General features: G+C 35.3%; 1 protein-coding gene across 1 annotated transcript; it reads left to right on the top strand.

Moving 5' to 3' along the window:
* Positions 1 to 15,852: 15,852 nt before the first annotated feature.
* On the top strand, positions 15,853 to 20,040 carry LOC132637225 (probable LRR receptor-like serine/threonine-protein kinase At3g47570). Its single transcript, XM_060354343.1, has 4 exons — positions 15,853 to 16,531; positions 16,624 to 16,695; positions 17,456 to 19,600; positions 19,685 to 20,040. Exons 1-4 carry the CDS (start codon positions 15,853 to 15,855, stop codon positions 20,038 to 20,040), a joined length of 3,252 nt encoding a protein of 1,083 aa, XP_060210326.1.
* Positions 20,041 to 22,252: the final 2,212 nt, after the last annotated feature.

Raw genomic sequence — 22,252 nt, 5'->3', positions numbered from 1 at the left:
CAAGTACTTGATATTTCCACGACATACAACATGTTGTTAGGTAGACCGTGGATCCATTTGGCTGGGGCTGTACCATCTACTTTGCACCAAACTGTCAAATTCGAGTGCGATCAGCAACAAATATGTATACACGGAGAAGGAGACACGTCTTTCTATCTAGAGCAATCCACCCCATTCGTCGAGGCAGAAGGAGGGTTCGACGGAGCAGCTTACCACGCTTGGGAGGTTGTGAATGTCACTAAGGAGAGTGAAGTATGTCAAACTCAAGAGTTCAAAAGATCATGTGCCGCAATTATGGTTGCAAAAGAAATGGTGAGAAATGGGTACCAACCTGGATTTGGGCTAGGGAAAACACTAAATGGGCGGGTTGAGCCAGTCGTTCTCCCTACGCAACAGTTTACATTCGGTTTGGGATATGAGCCAACTGAGGAAGAAGTGAAGAAAGCACGAAAGAATAAAAGGAAGGAGGTTCCATTGCCAAAACCTATTCCTACCATTGATCAAACTTTCTCAAAACCTTCAGATCTGATTATTGAGGTTGCCTATGATGATATCGTGGAAGGAGTCAAGAACCTGTTCGTGGAAGATGAAGATGATCATGCTATGATAATCAAAGACTTTGCTGAAATATTGACTTTATAGGCTGGTGAGCCAGGACCTGAGTTGCAAAATTGGACTTCTATCTTAGCCCCGGTTCGCCGGGAGTTTCAGTATTTTAAGTTTAAATTTCCTTTTTGTAGCAGGCCGGAGGCATCAACTAGAACATTTAGTTCCTTTTGTCATGTTGCCTCTATGTTTTGTTACGGCCTTTTTAAATTAAGATTCTGTCATTTTGTTTGTAACGAACTACGTTTGGCCTGACTTCCTGTTGGATACGTAGGCAGCCCACATCGAGTTCGGCCACTCTTTTCAAATCATTTCAGTATCTTTGTTTATGGTTGGAACTACGTTTGGCCTGACTTCCTGTTGGATACGTAGGCAGCCCACATCGGGTTCGGCCACTTTTCCAAAATATTACAGTGTTTTGTTGTATGGGTGGAACTACGTGTGGCCTGATTTCCTTTTGGATACGTAGGCAACCCACATAGGGTTCGACCCCCTTTATTAAAAAAAAAAAAAAAAAAAAAAAAAAAAAAAAAACTCAAAAGTCTTTATTTTTATCACGAACTACGTCTGGCCTGATTCCTTTGGTTTACGTAGGCAACCCGAGGCGGGTTCGGCCCTTCTATCTTAAAATTTTTATCTTCAGTTTGTCCAAACATTTTGGTTCCTATAAAATACATAAGGATTTTTATACAAGACTTGGTCTTCCCACCGCTTAAATTCATGTGTCTTAGTATCTTGAAACTGGGACAAATTTTTGAAATCGGTCAAATCACTTTCAAAAAATTTTCATTACAATTTTCTCACTTTTCGATCGTTTAGAACCAAGCGTTTCCAGGACTTGAAACTGGGACAAATTTCGAAGTCGGTCAAATCACTTTCGAAAACTTTCATTATAAGTTCTTATTTTTCAATTGTCCAGAATCAAGCATCTCTAAGACTGAAACTGGGACAAATTTTTAGAAGTAGCATAAAAGTGGTCTTAAACAAAAGTCCATCCGTATTTCTAAAATGTGAGTAAATTAAAAAATCGAGTCTTCTTAATCATGTTACATATTAGAGCCACTAAGTATTTCCTTTCAAAGTCATCCAAATCTCATTACTTTTATTTTCAAAATACATTTTTTTTATAACTGAAACTCCCCGGCAAAGCAAGATATGTGGTGAGACATCGAAGAACGTGGACGCGACCGAGACAAAAGTCAATTCAAGGGCCAAGTTCCCCGACATGCACAAGTCAACCAATTTTCTTTTAAACTCACAATTTTTCTTTGTTGAGACAGGTCCAATTAACATGAACACGGTGCATGTATTAAATTATGAGCGTGATCAAAAAGTTAACTTTCTTCAAAATGCAAATACTCTTCAGCGTGGATGCAAAGGTAGCTTATGCCGAACGGTGGGCGTCGTTCCACTCATCACAAAATTTCAATTGCAACAGTGGACACAAGTTCATCTTCTCAACCAAGGGCGGTAAGTATAATTCTTTTAGACCCAGCTATTGATTCTTATCACTAACAGTTGTTTTAGCTCGTGACATTCATCGATGGATCGAATACATATAATCATGGACACTGACCTTGATCACCTGTTATTGGTTAGAATTCCTCAATTTCGTCATCACTTCATACATGTTCAAATCATTATCAAATTCTTTTAGAATGAAGTATGTTAATAAGATAACAAGATCGAAATATTGCATCGTATATCAAATTGTGGGGGTTAATTATATATTTAACTTCCGTCACAACGGGACATGGATTAAGATGTGGATATCTTTTTACAATACTATTTCTAAAGTGGACGTGGATTTACATTTACATTGTGGATGCGAGCATGGAAGTGGAAATAGAATTATATTACAAAAAAAATATACATATAATTGTAGAAAGTGGATACAGATTTATGTTTTTGAAAATAAAAGTGAATTTATTTTTGCGCCGTATAATGCAGACGTGAAAGTAGATGTAAATTTACTGTTGTACCGTATAATACGGACGTCAAAGTCGACGTGGATTTATATTTTGTACCGTGAAATGCGGACGTAGATTTATATTTTGAACTATGAAAGTGAACTTGGATTTATTTTTCTGCACCCTGAAAGTGGATGTGGATTTACATTTTTTGCACCATGGGAAGTGGACATGATATAGGCACCCACCTTAAAATGCGGGTATTTCAAAATTCAAATTAGGCACCCACCTTAGAATGCGGGTATTTCAAAATTCAAATTAGGCACCCACCTTAGAATGCGGGTATGTCAATTTTCAATTTAGGCACCCACCTTAGAATGCGGGTATTTCAAAATTTAATTTAGGCACCCACCTTAGAATGCGGGTATGTCAATTTTCAATTTTAGGCACCCACCTTAGAATGCGGGTATTTCAATGTTCAATTTAGGCACCTACCTTAGAATGCGGGTATGTCAATTTCAATCCAGGCACCCACCTTAGAATGCGGGTATTTCAATGTTCAATTCAGGCACCCACCTTAGAATGCGGGTATTTCAATGTTCAAATTAGGCACCCACCTTAGAATGCGGGTATGTCAATTTTCAATTTAGGCACCCACCTTAGAATGCGGGTATTTCAATGTTCAGTTCAGGCACCCACCTCCGAATGCGGGTATCTTATATTTCAAGTTCAAGCACCCACCTCCGAATGCGGGTATCTTATATTTCAAGTTCAGGCACCCACCTCCGAATGCGGGTATCTTATATTTCAGTTCAGGCGCCCACCTCCGAATGCGGGTATCTTTTATTTCAAGTTCAGGCGCCCACCTCCGAATGCGGGTATCTTATATTTCAAGTTCAGGCGCCCACCTCCGAATGCGGGTATCTTATATTTCAGTTCAGGCGCCCACCTCCGAATGCGGGTATCTTATATTTCAAGTTCAGGCACCCACCTCCGAATTCGGGTATCTTATATTTCAGTTCAGGCGCCCACCTCCGAATGCGGGTATCTTATATTTCAGTTCAGGCGCCACCTACGAATGCGAGTATTTTATATTTCAGTGCAGGCACCCACCTCCGAATGCGGGCACCCACCTCCGAATGCGGGTATTTTATATTTCAGTACAGGCACCCACCTCCGAATGCGGGTATTTTATATTTAAAGTTCAGGCACCCACCTCCGAATGCGGGTATTTTATATTTCAGTGCAGGCACCCACCTCCGAATGCGGGCATCCACCCCCCGAATGTGGATTCAACTTTCGAAACAGGGTTGCAAGTGTAACTTCTCCAACCTTGTCTCATTTACACATATATTTCTCTATTGCTAACGATTGTTTTAGCTGGTGGCCTTGAACGAATATCAAAGTTGGCATCACACATCAAATCGTGGAACTTTTTCTTCGGCAGCGAACTGGGGCAATTTGTCGGGAAGGATAATCAGACTTCCCGACACGGGTCAAAGATCTACCTCGAACACTCGTCTCTAATTACAAGTATTCTCTTGCATTTCAGCAATTCAATTTTCAGAATTCTCAAGTTTCTATCATAATACCCAGTGTTATCATAATTCAACACTGGGACAATATTTTGCAAGCTTCGCGCCAATCGGGGTTCAAGTGTCGTAAGTATCCCAGAACTACACTCGACCTGATTCTCGTAAAGCCCGAGATATGTAGGTAACTCAGAGACCGGAGTTCGGTCATAATCCTCTCAAGTTTCCTTTAGCCAGGACAAAATAGGCTATTGAGTCAACGTCTTTGCCCGACAACTCTTTCATCATTACCGGGCAAAGAGGGACAAGTTGTTGACACCCAATTTTGTCCCGCCTCTCTTCCAAAATACCTATTTATGTTTCTAACATTTTATGGAAAATTAAAATATATATATATATATATATATATATATATATATATATATATATATATTATATTTTACTATAATTATTAGCCCTTTATCAAAGCTGGTGTTTCATTATTATATTACAGTGGCTAATTATTATTATTATTATTATTATTATTATTATTATTATTATTATTATTATTATTATTATTATTATTATTATTATTATTATCATTACAGTTTACAATTTTTATCATTTCAGTATTTTACCAGCTTACGCACACACATCACATTTATCTTTGCATAATTAAATAATAGTATTTATCTTACTGCGGATTTTCGAAATATTATTGCACGGCTATTACAACGCCATTTTTACCCGAGCATTGATGATTGCATATTTTGTATTGAGCAATATTTAACACAAGTTATTTAAACAGGTCTTTTATTTAAATTTAAAAGCCAAACTATTTCTTGCACTCAGTCTGTATTCTGATTTATCGGATCCCAAATCAAAGCCCAATCAACTCATAAATATTTCCTGACTAGCCCATATTTTGATCTCAATTTTTTGGAATAGTCCGTGTTTTAATTCGCTAGCTCATTCTTTTAATACCCGGTCCAAAAAATTGACCCGGTCCATTTTATGGACCGGGTCCAGCCCATTTTCGTTCAGGATAAGGGAAACCCTTTTAGGGTTTCCTTATCATTTTTTTGCCCCTCCGCCGTCTCTCTCTTCCTCCCTCTCACTCTCTCTTCCGCCGCTCCTCACTCTCCTCTCCTCACTCTCTCCATCATCGCTCCGACACCTCTGTCACATCCCACTCCATCACCATCTCCACCGCACCCATACCCCCACGTTACTTCACCCCACTGCTCCGACACCACCACGTTGCCACTGCTACATCCACGTGACCCCTGCCAACCCACTCACCGCTGTCCCTCACCTCTGTCACCTCTGACGCTCCCATCCCTCTCCTCGTTTCACCCCCACGTGACCTCTGCCAACACCCTCTCCATCTTGCTCCCCACGCGCATCTATCTAAAAAAGAAATAAACAAAACCCTAAAAGAGAGGCTCTATAAGAGGAACTGGGGGAGATTCTGAAAAAGGAGGGGATTTTGGGATCGGTGAAACCCCCCCAAGAACCGAGAGGAGACTTTTTCAATCCATGAAATTCCCCAAGTTTGAAACCCTTGGAATCGCAGAAATCCCCCAAGAATCAATGTTCCTGAATCGCTAAATTTCCCTTGAAAATACAAGTCTTTAATTGCTCCAGTTCTCCTTTAAAACATCGGCTTTCAATTTTCTCGATATCATCACAAAATATTAAATCTTGTTCTGTTTTACTTTGGGTGTTCGTTTGAATCTGAATACACGCGAGTTCGAATTTTGAAGTGTTTCGAGGTATATCGGAAGCTCGAGCCTCACTTCGCTGCACCCGAAGAAGGTAATACCTCTTCCATTAGTTATTTTTTAATAAATGTTTGAGTGCTTAAGCTGCTTGCGTGATTTCGTTTGACCAGTTATGATTTAATTCTTGTTTGTGTTTGGTTTAGTTGAATTACGCGTGTTTGAGATTAGTTTGATCACGTGTCTAGTTCTGTAGTTATTCAGTTCTATGTTAGATATCGATTTGGATTAATCATGTGTTTTGCTGGGCTCACACTACTTATTTGTTCTTCATAAGATTAAGTTTTGTATACTAGTTCAAGTTAAACATTAGCCTATTTCTTTCGCCATTCTTAGTTTGGTTGCTGTTGTAATCTGTATACAGTCTAGATATTAGCATATGATGTAACTTTAAAATGGTTTTGAAGCTACTGCTGACTCAAACTGAGAACAATTTTAAAGTTGTAACTTTGGTTTCAATATGGTTTGTTTAAATTTCTAGTTTGTAGCTGTTTCTTGGAAAGAACCTGCATTGCTATTATCAATATCCAGATTAATCCTTGGCTAGACTCTAGGATCCAGTATCATATATTGCGTCTCAGCCATGCATTTGTAGGTCATATCACCCTTTGCATTGTGCCTATACTGTTCTGATTAATCCCCTGTATGTTGAGGTTGACATATCTTTTTCCCTTGCTATCCTGCCTCTCATCATAAGCATCCCCTTTCATCTCCGTGTATGCTTCCTTATAGTTCACAGCCTACTTGTGTTTCTTTGCATCCACTCCTCCTTACCTTGTTATGTTCTCCTATGTGTGATTATGTGTCTCCTCTGCCTTCTTTTCTTGCATCTCAGTTTGCCTGCTTGTACATATTTGTTTATCCTGTGTGACCCCCCATCTGAAACCACCCTCACTATGCATTTAACCATCTATACTGTAATTTGTCAAGCCCCTCTCCTATTTCAGCCTAAATATAAGACTATTTGATAAGCATGACTTCTTGCTATAGATAAAGTATCTACATGGTTTGACCATTATGCTAGTTATGTCTGCATCCCATGTATGTTTTCTTGTTTGAAATCAGTATTGCCTTCTCTTTGAACTGCCACCTTATTTTGAAGGATTTTGTATATCTGGCTTACTTATTGTTGCATTAGGTGTATAACCACATATTGTTGATTCCATTCTAGCTTAAACAATGAACTTGATGCACTACTAGTATGACTGTCAGTTAGCTCAATTTCCTTATTTAAGGTGTAGGATAGTCTTAGATTTCTTTTAATTGAATGTTATTCGTGTGATATAATTACATCAGTATCTGTTATTAATGTTGTGGGATGGCTATAAGCCTGGTTTGTTAGGAATCAGCAGCTTAGTGAATCTCAGTTTAATAGGCATTGTTTGGATCAGTGTGCTTTAGCGTCATTTCTCGCTGAAAATGAAGATGATTTGATTAAAGCATAACTTGGGGAGTACTACTAGTTCTGTCCAGATTTGGTTCTGCCTGATATATAAAAAATAGTAATATTCATCTATGCATCTCCAACTGTCCACTTAAGAATGTGTTGTTTCTCTTAGATTCTGCGACTGTTCATCAGATCATGCTTAATCCGCAAGTTGTTAAATATGTGTAGATTGGTGTGCTCATTTTGTTCGAACCACATGACATATCTGATTTTTTTTTTTTAAAACATGTTTAAGTGCAATGAAGTTTACACTACTGGTTTTGCTGATGTTCGTTTAATGTTGCCTATACTCATGTTTGATGAACAACATCTCCTTGTCAGTCCCTACCGTTCTGATTATTCAGCTCTCTTTAGGGATGAATGAGACAATTGCCTCGTCCAAGTGTTAGTATACATCAAATATACATAGTATATATATATATATATATAATCTCTGGAGTTTGCTTTGGATTCGTACTTTTGCTTATTTAAGTCTTGTTGATCGTATACTAATCCTTTTCCTTTCATTTTTATGCATGAACACCGCATACGAGTCCGAAGGACTCATCCTTCTCTCGTGTTTGATGTTGGGCTAAAAGCCCAACGAGATCTCCTTTAGTCCCTGTCCGCAGCCAAGAGAATAAAAAATGAAGTTTCTGGGCTAAAGCCCAATACACAGGAACAGCAGCAGCAGCACAATAATATGGAAACTGCTGGGCCGAAGCCCAACAGAAAAATGGGTCCAGCAGTCCCAAACGGGCTGGCCCATTGGATACTTATTACCCTTTTATTTTATTTTTGTGTATTATGCAAACTAACTCTTTGTTTGTTTTGTTTTCCTAGTTTAGATAAATCTTAAATAATTAGTAGGCTTAGTCTTTAGTAATGGGTAGTTAGTTTAAACAAACCAATAATCCATCCCCTAAGTTTCATTTTCTTTTCTCCACATTAAATTATCTATAATATTTGCTTCTAGAATAATTGATGGCATAAATTAATATTTTTGATTTCCAAAACACCACTATTACATAAGTGTAAACTCAAGCATATTTTCGCAAATAACCCTTCAAATTTGGAATCAATCATATGTCATTTTAGCTAAGGGTAATTAATAAAGTTAAGGAAAGGAGAGAAACTTATGACCTTTTTTTTCGTCATAACTGTCTTCTAAGCTAAAAAAGGGGTCTAAGTATCTCCACATCACTATATTGATATAATATAAAGTTTGTATGAAGTTCACATTTTTGCTAAAAGGCTGTAGGTGAGTTGTTATATTTTTGCAAGTCTTATTTTTCAAGGAAATTATTACATTTTCATTCACGGCTTAGCATGTCTAAGTTTTATTTTAAATGGTAATAAAATCTTCTTTTTATGCAACACATCATATTTTCCACAATTATTATTTCAAATTCAAATGACATCATTATTACTTTTATTTAAAGTCTTGGCGACGTTTATAAGTCCTATTTTTAAAAAATGGCATCTGAAGTTTCCTTATGTAAATTACTATATTTTCTACAAATCTCATTCTAAATAGCATTCTTGTTTAAAAGCTGTATCGATTTCTATAAGTTTTTAAAATAGCATTTAAAATCCCCTTTCATGTAAACCATTATACTTTACTTAAATATTATCTTAAGCATCATTCTTATATTTTTATAAAAAACCTCAGCAACATTTCTTATATTTTATAAACTTCAGCAATATTTCTTATACTTTTTTTTTTTAAAATTTCAAGCATCTTATTCAATCTAATTAATTAACCTAAGTTTGGTCGGATAACCGTAAGTTAACGGATCCTAAAGGATGCCTAACCCCTTCCCTTTAGGATAATATAGAGCCCTTACCTAGAATCACGCTGGTTAAGCAGATTATTAATTGAGGTTTAGTTTAACTTTCCCTTAGTTAACCTCTAGGTGTCCTAATTCACCGTTAAATTAATTAGGTGGCGACTCCTTCAAACAAATAAATAGGAATCACCAATACGTCATACTCCTTAAATCTACCCGGTTAAAATGGGGTGTGACATCCCGGCCCTCTAGTGAGGGACTCGGTGATTAATATAGTAAATGTGCGCACGAAAACGTACCCTGGCCCGGGACTCAGTGAAGGATATAGCGGTAAGCACGAGCAGAATAATAGGCAACCACATATATGCAATTCATCTTTTTGAGACTCAATGGATAAGCAACTAACCAGCTCTAAAGTGTAAAAATAATATTCATACTCAGTTCATCTTAAGTCTCATACAAACTATTACAAGAAACGTTTCAGATTTCATGTACATATATCGCTTCAACATGGTATAGCTTTTGAAAGTCAAGTATGTCTCTAGTTGTGCAATTCTTTAAGTATAGGAACTCTCATGCATTATTCATTAGTCAATCATATTGTAGGCACATGACAATAACCTTAATGAAATATAGAATCATAAGTCATACATGAAACTAGAGAATAGAATTTACCCTAAGGTTCATATCGTTTCACACTTACGTCTAGGACATGCCAAAAGAAGAAGGAATAGGCTTTACATACCTTTTGCGTTTGGTTGTATTCTAACTTGTACTTGCTGCCCAAAAACACTTATTCTATATCAAGATGTGAAGAACTACAATTAGTCTACAAGGGCATTCAATACGTATTGTGACACTCACAATTCCTTTCTAACAATTAAACGACGTTTCGTTCGCATTCAAACCAACTAGCGTTACAAGCTAACATTGCTAATCGTTCTTTCATATATTAATCAAGACTTGTTTAAACATGACTTAGGGAACTTGGGCAGTCCCTGCACCATTCAAAACTGTTTCATACACATGGCTAAACAACACACATAGCATTTCCATTCTCACTTAGCAATTTTCCAGTTTTAACTTGCAACAACAACAACACGTTTAATGACATTACTTTCATGGTTTTTGGAACTGTTTTTGCATCATTTTCATTCTTACAACAGCCCACAATCATTTCAGTTTTAACTTGAATCATGGCACTTTACATTCACTAAACGTTTGCAACAAGAATCAACATTCAACACACACAAATTTACTTCTAACCTCAAAAACTGTCCACGGTTTTGGACTTCCTTTACCCCTCAACATAATTCATTTCTTTAACACCTCAATTCACATACTCAACATGCATACAATACACCACAATGTCCATAACAACAACAACCCAAATGTGACACAAAACAGTCCCTAATTCTCCCCAAAACAGTTCCTACTACACGGCTACAACACCCTTCCACCATTTCATGATTTTCTTCCGTTTATCCAACTACAATGCATTCAATCCATTTCCAATACATGTTCAACAAGATTAAGCATGACTTCATTAGAATCTTCAACACATGGCTCATTTTAAATTCAAGCAAAAACAGTACAATATCCAACATGCAACATCACAACCAAACTCCTACAATCTTTGTTCATTTACATATGTTGATTCATATTCAATTCACCAACAATACATGCAAAATGAAATCAATCATGAACTCCCCTCACTCATGGCTCACTCTCTACTTCAACTACAACCACAATCCAACAACAACATGCATAAACTATACATTCAAATCATCATGCAACACAAGAACAACAAACATTCTTACCTTTCAATCTTGTTCTTCACCTTGGCCGAAACTTCACTCTACTTGGGTGCTTCACTTTCTTGTTTCCCTTCAACAACTAATACACCTTCTTACACACTAGATGAGGAGTAAATTTGGTGGAGGAAAACTGGAATTTTTGGGCAAGATTGCACCTCACTCTCTCGGCTAGCTCTTAGCCGATACTCCTCTCTCTCTCTTTAAATGTTCTACACTTTGGGATGTTGAAATGACTTTGTGAAAATGTGGAATGATCAGATTTTGTGTCTATATGTTCCCCCCTTTGGCTTGGACATGTGGATCACACTAAATTGAGTCAAGATTCCTTGACCAAGGCACTAAGGTGCACGGCCAAACAAGGCCTAAAAGTGGAATGATTTTTGGTCTTTCCAATCCCACTTATTAATCCAATTATGGCTAGTTTAATCCCAATTTTCCATTAATAGTTTAATGCCACACGAAAATTGTGGATGAATTGTGACTCGACACGAAACCGGAAGTTAAAATCTCTACTTCATATCTTAAAATAGTCTTGTCTTTAACTTGTCACTTTTAGTTTAAAACGTCCCAATGTATGAAAATATGGGATATAACAGTATTGCGGTATAATATCTTTATATTATTTGATATTATTTGGTAGCATATTTGTAGGGAGATAATTACCATATATTAGTTAGTTTCCTTGTTTCACTAATTACCATATATTAGTTAGTTTCCTTGTTTCACTAGGATCTTAGTTTCCTTGTTTCACTAGGGTTCAAGATTGTATCCTATATATATTCTCTCTTGGTGAATGAATGGAACAAGTCAAGATTGTATAGTTTCTACAGAACTGGACTAGCTGTATCTTTACCCGATACAGTGGGTCTAACTGCATTCATTGGGGAATGCACACCCGTCTCATCCATTTTTGTCTGAGATAGAAAACTCTGAGATTGCACTAATTTGAACTTAACCGCTTGTAATCTTTGTTCTAATATCTTTACATGATCCAAGAGTTTCATTTTTTCTTGAACCAATGTCTCTTTCTGCTGGTTTAGTCTCTTGACTACTTCAGTCATAGTAGAACAGTGATCACAAAAAACCACCTTGTCTGTGTCTTTTTGTATGTTATACTGAGGGATTTTGTCACGCCCCGAACCATGGCCTGGACGTGCAGGTGTGTTTATCAGGTGATAGTACTATTTGAAAGACAAGTTTCGATAGGCCATGGAGTTATAGTATAAGGGTTATGGTTCAGATTTAAGACCCCACAAGATAGCATGTTATGAAGTTAATCGCAGCAGGCAAAATTACATAAGATATTTTCATATAATCTTTCTCAAAAATAATAGACCTGACATTGATTTTTATAAAAAAGTTTGTCTTTTATTTTTTCTATTTTTGTGAAATTCACAAGGAGTAGAATTAAGGACCTTTTTTTAATATATACTGATTAACGTTTTTGCATAAAAATACTCAAAGGAATACATGGCCTAATGACCCTAATATATCACCGGGACATCGAGTAAGACTGCATGTTAGGTTGCTAGATTTATGTTTGCATTAGACAACGCTAGATCTAATAATACACCATTTGCTCCACCGGATATATCTTCACCAAGGAGCAATTTTACAATTTTCTCCCCTTCATCAGCTTCATATATCAATGGAAAATTGACATCACAAACTATAGTACCTTATACCATAGTACCTTGATAAATCTGCTTCCACCTCAAGAAATTCATAGCCATTGAAGATCAAAAATAAGTTCCTGGTCCTAAATTCAAATGGAAAAAAAAATGTAACATTAATTGAAAAACAATAATTATCAGCTAAAAATAACACATAAATGAATCATCAAAAAACATTAACTGGATAAATAAAATTACCTACACTAAATTATAAAAACTGAAAACAGAACAAACAATATTTGAATCACAATATAAATAGGATGAAGATAAAGAGACTCAAGCACATTCTAAACATTGAGTAATTGGAAATAAGGAATAACGCACACTGAGGAGATCACAATATCAATATTCAGTATTAATTGCAATTAGTGCAATTGATTGTAATAGGATCATTCTTCACAAAGAAAATGAGGAAAGAGGAAAAATGGGACTCGAGTCAAAGCCTTTTCAATGAGAAGTTTAGCATCTGTGTGGAATAGGAACAGTGGAGTATTAATTATTGAGCAATTAATCTTGTTACAATATGATACATTAAAAATAGGATAAAAAATCAAGAAAAGGAGTAGAAAAGACCAAAAAAAAGGAGAAAAAAGATAATTGTGTTTCTTGGCCAAAGAGAGGTGTCACGTCACTCTCTTATTGCCTAGCTTTATATTATATATAGTTATAGTTTGTACATTAATAGTTAATCTTCGGATAACTTTAATCTGCTTGTAGTTATCAGTATTAAAATTCGTATAACTTCTGTGGATTTTAATACCGGTAATGAAACGTTGTTTAACTAATATATTTATACATTAACGAGAATTTATGTATTGCTATATACGGGATATATGAAAGATGAAATAAGTAATGCATATATAAGCACATGTAAAGACGAAACTTCTCTTATAATCGGTAATCCCTAAAATATATTCCTCGTATTATTTAATTAGTCAATGTATTTATTCTCTACATAATAATTCTCGTATTATTTATCTCTGTGTACAAACAATCATTACGTTACAATTCCTATATACCCAATCCATCAGCCAAACTGACGAGACCTAAGTAACAATACAACACAATATAAAAACACACAATCCAGATCAAAGTTATTTGACATTTGTAAAATTAGTTTAGGTGAGCATAAGTTACCGGATAGCATAATTGTTAAAGAAAAAACACACACACACACACAAAATCCAAACAGCCTGCTTGCCCACAACTTTCGATCTTCGTCTAGTATCTCTAAGGTACATTGTGCAAAAATTGAGTTTGGATCTTTGAGCCTTAAAAGGACACTGTTCATGGTAATTCGGTGTTGGGGAAAGTCCATAGTACATTCAAGAGCTATATATTTCCAATACTGATCTCAAATCAAATGTACATCATCGTCATCTCTTGAAAATAAATTAACACTATTCATGGTAATGATCAGGATATGATTCTGCTATACCCATCTCTTAAAGGTAAGATATTAGGCAAATGTTGCTGTTTTAGGCTATAGTATAATGTCACCATTCGAACGTAAACCTCTATGGAATAGATGCCTGACAAAAGAATGTTAAGTGTTATGGTCAAATCCGCGAATCTAACTTGTAATATGTGGGTTCACGTGAACCTAACAACATAAGAAATTAAATTTACTAAATTTCTATAAATATGTGTATGTCAATCCAGTTATTATTGCATATTAACTTGAGGTCGGTGTAGAACTTCATAAACTTCAAATCTTGAATCTACCTCTGATTAATTGGGATTCTTTCCTTTTTCAAGAAATATGAAGGGTTAAGATCATTCATAACGGGAGGAAATGGTAAAAAGGAAGTCAGGTTGACAAGAGCTCGAGACTTTCTTAATTTGACGAAAATTATGTAATTACGAATTTGAATTAGTAAATTGCATGGCATCATCACTATAATTAATACACGATGCAGATTCATTCAAAGTTACTCAGTCAATTTTTGAAAGAAATTCTGCTCAGTTGTTATGACAAACTCATCAGATTGTGCTTGCTTAAGTTGATGGGCTAAATCCAATTTAAACTCAGAAAGACTTGCTGCATCTCTCTGCTAAAATAGAAATTGGAGTTTCCCAATTTTATATTACTTGGCCTATTTTAACTTCTGCTGCAGAATCTGCAGATAGTCAATTATTATTTATTATTTATATAAAATAGAGTCGAAAGTAATTTGCATGGCTTATGTTGCACTTCGAAGGAGTCTTTACCGTAGAGGTAGCCTCTATTGGGGAAGTTATCATATCCAATTCATGTATGCGTTCCTAATTGGGGATTCAAAGTCAATCTTGTCAAAAGTAATCATGCTGACATGTTTTGCTATTAGAAGTCTAATATATATGCAAGATACATAACAAAATATTAATCAGAAAAATCCAAGAGATGATGCAGGGACGGAGCTAGAAACCGAGACACGGGTTCGACCGGACCAGTAGATTTTTTTTTTTCAAACAATGTATTTATATTAATATATTCATTAAATATATATGTATAAATATTAAACTTAGAATTTAGTTATTACCACTTGAAGTCATCATTCTAAAATCCAGAATATGAGGTTATTTGTACTACCGTCTACGGATGCAATATTGATGATATAGTCAATGTATGTCATCTTTATTCAAATAAATGAAGAGTTTGGAATATGAAGCAAGCACATCTAATATTCGGTGTAAATACGGACTTCAATTTTAAAACAATTTAATTTTTAGAAATTATAGAAGAAATGCTCCAAAAATAAAACGAAGAAAAGGTGGAAACTAGTGGCGAGAAGGAGTACTTGTATAGCCACAAGGAGGAATACAGATGAAAAGGAGTTGACTTAAAATATGATGAAGACAAAATATGATAAAGGGTAGAGTTGAAAAGAAAATTAATGCAGAGAGTATAAGATGATATTGCTAAAATAGTTAAACATGAGATTGTTGTACAGTGAAAACTTGAAATCATGATGTTGCATGGTGGTTTGGTTTGAAGTGTAACCAAACTAGTCTGGTGTATGAATTGGTATTCTTCATGCTATGAAATTCTGCATTAATATAGTCAATCTTCTTGTAACTTTATACGCTTTTGACAAGAAATTAGCCGCTCCTTATAAAAAGTAGTCACAAAATTATTGACTTAATTAATTTGATTAATGAATTCAAACCTATGTTTTATGTTCCTTCATTTATATAATAATCACTTCCTTTTTGTTAATAAATAAGTAGATATCGTCTGCGACCTAGTATTACAGTTATAACATGTATGACATAATTTCAAATTTTTCTTATAAAAGCGTGCACATTGTGAGAAGAAAAGAGACAACAAATATTGTTTACACTAATAACCAAAAATAATGAAACGCAATTTGAGGAGTATCCTTGGCCTATTGTTACTATGCTGCATGCATGGTTATTTAGCAGCTGATGATCAATCTGCTCTTTTGGCTTTCAAGTCTCAAATAACTTCTGATCCCTTTGCAGTTTTAGCCAAAAACTGGACACAAGGCACTTCATTTTGCAACTGGATTGGCATTTCTTGCAGTACAAAGCATCATCAAAGAGTAACAAAATTATTCCTAAGAAGCTTTGGATTTAGAGGTTCAATAGCAAAAGAAATTGGGAACCTCTCCTTCCTTAGTTTTTTGGATATTGCAAACAACACTTTTATTGGTGAAATACCCGATGAAATCGGGCGTCTGAGGCGTTTAAAATACTTGTCTTTACAAATGAATAATCTCACTGGTCAAATCCCACAAAGCCTTGGATTTCTCACAAGGCTTCAAGTTCTTGATCTTTCTGAGAATGATCTATTTGGAAATGTTCCATTGTCTATATTCAATATCTCCTCTTTAATTATCATTGATTTGAATTTCAATCATCTAAGTGGGACTTTGCCAAATGATATGTGCACTAATCTGCCACTGTTGCAATATCTATTCATGGGAAAAAATCAATTAGTGGGTGAACTGCCTAGTGGTTTAGATAAATGCACCCAACTTGAAGCCCTGACCTTGTCTTACAACAGATTCACGGGTAATTAACTAACTTGTGCTTCTCATTTACTTTTAGTAATTTCTTCTTCAATTAATTAATCCTCCTTTTTTTGTGATATTATATGTTAATAGGAAATATACCGAGAGACATGTGGAACATGTCAAAGGTTCAAGATATCTTTCTTGGATGGAATAACTTGACAGGTACGTAATTCTATATGTATTAAATCTTGAACACCGTTGGCGAAAATCTTGATTTAGGTTCAAAATGGGCGTTATGCGTTGTGAATTTGGATTAATCGAATCAATAGGTATCGAATTTCAAAAGATTGTTCTAGTTTAACAACTTTGATAGGCTAAACAGAATCTGCTTACTACTACATTTATTACTGGAAAATGTAAACTCCTCACCTCATAGCATTAAAGATCTTTGACATTTCCAAACTTACTCTTCAAGTCAATTAGGAGATTAATATTTGTATTTCAAGGGGTAATAGAAAAAAATGATAGCATAACTCTTTGTTCTTCACTTCCAAAAAACAACAAAAAACACCGGCTTAATGCTACCTTGTGTCTACTATATAAGTCCTCAATATCTAATGTTGATCAATTTAACCCCGTCTCAATCCAAGGTCAATAATTTAAGTTTTTTAACATTAAAATTTCTCTATACATACAAATCTCTAACAAGATTAAAAGCATTCTAGCGGACATTGACCTAAGTTAGAGAACCAATATTTGAAATTTAAATGCCCTAAAGAGAAAACCTTTCCTAGGCTTGTAATGGTTCATCTTCAAGAGGACGTTGAAACAGATTACAAGGATTACTGAACTATGGGAGATAAAAGTATAAAGCATACAACTAACAGTTTTCTGTTATTTACGATAACTTAGTATTGTAATTCTGTTACACAACATTGGATTTTAGTGTAGTAATCACACAATTTGACATTATATTTTACAGGATATATCCCCAGTGAAATTGATAACCTATCAGCAATTCGAAGAATAAGTCTACGACAGAACAATTTGGTGGGAAATCTTCCACCATCTATTGGGAATTTGTCAAATCTAGAGATGATAGACCTAGGTCAGAACAGTCTACATGGTGGCATTCCTCAGGAATTTGAACATCTTGTAAATTTGAAAGAAATATATCTTGGTCCAAACAGATTATCCGGTGAAGTTCCAAGACCTATGTACAATATTTCTGGACTAAAAAGGATTTCGTTTGTAGCGAATGAGCTTTCAGGAACACTTCCCTCAAACATAGGCCATAGCCTTCCAAATCTTGAAGGCCTATATCTTGCACGAAACATGTTCACCGGGCTGATTCCTACCTCCATTGTGAATTCCACCAAACTTACCCAACTTGATCTTGGACGCAATATGTTTAGTGGACATGTACCTATGAATCTTGGAAATCTACAACAGCTTCAGTTCATCAACTTGCAAATAAACCAATTGATGAATGATCCATCTATGGACGAGTTAAGTTTTCTTACCTCACTATCTAATTGCAAGTATTTGAAGACAGTTCAAATAGGAGGTAACCAATTTAGTGGAAGTCTTCCAAAATCCTTAGGTTCAGGCAACTGGTCCTTTTCCCTTGAATATTTCATTGCCGGTAATAATGGTATCACAGGACAAATACCAACTAACATCAGTAACTTGAGGAACCTGGAGTGGTTAAGCTTGGGATACAATAAGCTTACAGGTACAATTCCTCCAGATTTGGGGAACTTAAGGAGTTTGCAAATGTTTAGACTGGAGAAGAACAATTTAGATGGAATTATACCAACTAGCTTATGTAACATGGAAAACTTGTATCACATTGATTTGGGCGAAAATCAACTTTCTGGGGAAGTACCAAGCTGCTTTGGAAATCTTTCTTCTTTAAGAGAACTCTACTTAGATTCCAATGCACTAATTTCCCATATTCCATTAACTTTTTGGAGGAACAAAGATTATTTAATTCTGAATTTGTCCTCCAATTTTCTAAATGGATCTCTTGCAATAGAAATGGGAAACTCAAGGAGTTTGCGGATATTACATTTATCTGGTAATCAGTTCTCTGGTCAAATTCCTAGCACAATTGGCCAACTACAAAGTTTGGTTAGCCTTTCATTGTCAACGAACATGTTAGATGGTCCTATACCTGAATTATTTGAAGATTTGGTTTCGTTGGAATATTTGGATCTATCTAGCAACAATCTATCAGGCATGATCCCCAAGTCCTTGAGGAATCTTCAACATCTCACGTATTTCAATGTCTCATTCAATGGGCTCATAGGTGAAATTCCAGATAAAGGGCCATTCGTAAATTTTACAGCTGAATCATTTATGGGTAACCCTGCATTATGTGGATCATCACGCTTCCGTGTGATGCAATGCAGAGTCAATAGCCTTAAAAAAACAAAAAAGAGAAAAGTCTTAACTTTTGTTCTTGTATCAATTTCCTCAGGAGTTGTAGTCATCACTATTTTCATTATTTGGTTGCTGAAATGCCGAAAAAGGAGTAGGGAACTTCCTATAGTTGATACATTTGGTCAAGTACATAGGAGGATTTCATACCATGATATTGCTCAAGGGACAAACAACTTTGATGAAGCAAACTTGATTGGAAGGGGAGGCCTTGGTTTGGTGTACGAAGGGACACTTGCAGATGGAGTAGTTGTGGCAATAAAGGTATTCAATACAGAACTGCAACATGCATTTAGAAGTTTTGATGTGGAGTGCCAAGTTTTACGTAGCATTCGACATAGAAACCTTGTTAAGGTGATAAGTAGTTGTGCCAATTTTGATTATAAAGTTCTGGTGCTAGAGTACATGCCCAATGAAAACCTCGAACGTTGGCTTCATTCTCCTGACAAATTTTTGGATTTAACTCAAAGAATAAAAATTATGATTGATGTAGCTTCTGCTATGGAGTATTTACATGGAGGTCATTTGTTTGTAGTCATCCATTGTGATTTGAAACCAAGTAACGTACTTTTGGATGGAGATATGGTGGCAAAAGTGAGTGACTTTGGGATATCCAAACTTCTAACAGCTGAGACACTAATAGCACATACCAAGACCTTGGGTACTATTGGCTACATGGCACCAGGTAAATGTTATTACCAAGTTAATTTGTATATTTTAAATGACGTTAATTATTTTCATTAATGGGATTACATGAAAAACTTTGCAGAGTATGGGTCAGAAGGCAAAGTGTCAACCATGGGAGATGTTTATAGCTTTGGTATTTTGTTAATGGAGACTTTTACAAGAAAGAGCCCTGTGGATGATCTATTTGTTGGAGACTTCACCTTGAAAAGATGGATATGCCAATCATTACCAAACCGATTGGTGGATGCAGTGGACATTAATCTATTTTCACTGGACGAAGAAAATTTTGCTTCTAAAGAGAGATGCTTTAGATTAATTATGGAATTAGCTCTTGAATGCACAAATGACTTGCCTGAAGAGAGAATTAGCATGGAAGATGTTAATTTACGACTGAAGAAGATCCTTACTCAATTTCTGCAGAATGTTGTGACAAACTAAATGGTAGTGCTGAAATCTATAGTGGAATTGTCACATATTTTCTTCACGGAAAAATAGTTGGGCTAGTACGTAAAATTTAAGAGATTGAAAATGTTTCATTTCAATTATTTAAGGAAGTTTATGTTATGTTTGTTCTTCTTTATATATGAATTATTTATGTAGGCGTCATTTTTCCTGTTGTTCCTTTTTTCTTCCTAATCATCAATCAATGAACTTTTACCATCGAAGATGTATCATTTCCTCTCTGGCATTTTTCTGAACTTGGTTAATTATAGGGCTAGGCATAACACCGAAAACCGAAAAACGGACCGAATCGAATTAATTCAGTTTTTCGGTTTCGGTGTTTTGGTTCTGTTTCGGTTTTTTTTTATGACAAATTCGGTGTTTCGGTTCGGTGTTCGGTTTCGGGTCAATGTTTCTTCAGTATTTCAGTTTAACCGAAGTTTTTTTTTTTTTTTTTTTTGAAGATTTACTACATGAATACAATTTATTTTACAACACCCAATCCATTCTCTCAGGCCCAAATTAATGTATATGATTAATAAAAGAAGCTGCTAAATTCTAGAAGCCATCAAAGATTCAATTGGAAAATTTTCCATTCAAAAATCAAAAGGGTCAACAAGAATGGAACAAATTATTCAGAGATTATAATACAAAATAGAAGACAATTGATAATAATCACAAAAGATTTTGTTTATTGTCGGATGTTTGGTTCATCATATTAAAATTTGGACGTGAGATGTACTATTTAGAACATCTATAGGTTTAAATTGGATAAATAAATTCGTCTTCAATAATACTAGTGACCTATATTAAATCATTTTTTCCAATCTGGGAATGGTTTTTATACCATCTTGATCAAAATAATTAGCTGAATGTATATAAATGATTATCAGACAAATAATATTTTTAAGGGGGAGATAAAATAAAGCATACAATAAGAATATGGTCTGCTAATTCGGTGCGGTGTTCGGTGTTGAAAAAAATTGAATTAGAAAAATTGAAACCGAACTAATTCGGTGCAGTGTTCGGTGTCCACTTTCAAAAAACCGAAATAAAAAAACTGAATTGAACTTTGAAAAAACCGTACCGAAGAACCGAACGCTCACCCCTAGTTAATTATGCTTAGCATGATACATCACTAGTGAACTTGCCGCGCTTCGCGCGGTTATGACTGATTTCGTTATATTTATGATTTTTTTTTCTAATGTTCAATTTTTTAGAATAATTAAGATAGGTTGTTTTACCTATTTTTTTTTTATCAGTTCATTTTTTATATAACTTCAATTCAATAATTCAGAAAAAAGGTGGCCAAGGTAGATTTTTTCTTTGCCTTTCAAGATACTGCATATAAAGAGAAAGATAGCCAATCCTCTTGGGCGGCCCGCAATGAAGGACTATCGTCAATGTGCTTGGAGCCGCTAGATCCCACAGCAGCGATCTTCAAACTGATAAACTCTTCTTTTGATCAATCAAAAACCCTTCCCAAACCTCCGGGCAGCAACCCGGCCGGTATACACCCCACAGAGGAAATTGGGCTGTGAGGTGAGTAACTATATTCAACAATCATTTGCCAACATCGTTCCTAAGCCCTACTAAGTAAACCCCGCCGGTTATTGGAACGACGTGAGCCGGGTCAGGTCTCGATTCAGAAAGATGAAGGGCCAACTGAATGAAGCGGTGTGGGGCCTATAAGATTATGAATAAGCTATTCATTCTCCGTCCCAAAGTGAAGGGGAATTTAACGGAGAAAATTTTCATTGATTAATTTTCTTTACATAAAATATCTATAATTAACCTTTTTAGCTGTTTGACAAAAATTGCAATAAAGGTTAGATTTGTTCTCACTTCAGTCTAATTTTTAAGTAATATAAAAAATTATATAGTTAGATACGTTTTCACCAGGAATAAGGAATATGGTATCTATTCATGTAACTGTATGTTATTTGATCTAAACTTATTTAAAGCAAGTTTTGACGCTAAGATCTCTTACTTTTAAGGTTTGAACCTTTTTTATTTGATTAATGCTACATTAGCACATTTTAGTTAATTGAGATTTGTTTGGGAGAGAATAGCTTATGAGTTGATTTTGGTATGTTATTTGTCCAATGGAAGACAATTTGGTGATATTCTCATAATAAGTCAATGGTCCCTTCAAGTTATAAGGTGCATAAAATTTAAAAAAAAAATTCTCTAAAAGTTACAACTTATT

The sequence above is a fragment of the Lycium barbarum genome, chromosome 4 (genome assembly GCF_019175385.1).
Source record: "Lycium barbarum isolate Lr01 chromosome 4, ASM1917538v2, whole genome shotgun sequence".
Classification (NCBI taxonomy): Eukaryota; Viridiplantae; Streptophyta; class Magnoliopsida; order Solanales; family Solanaceae; genus Lycium; species Lycium barbarum.
The sequence above is the reverse complement of the archived record's forward strand: the minus strand, read 5'-3'. Positions and strand labels throughout refer to the sequence as shown.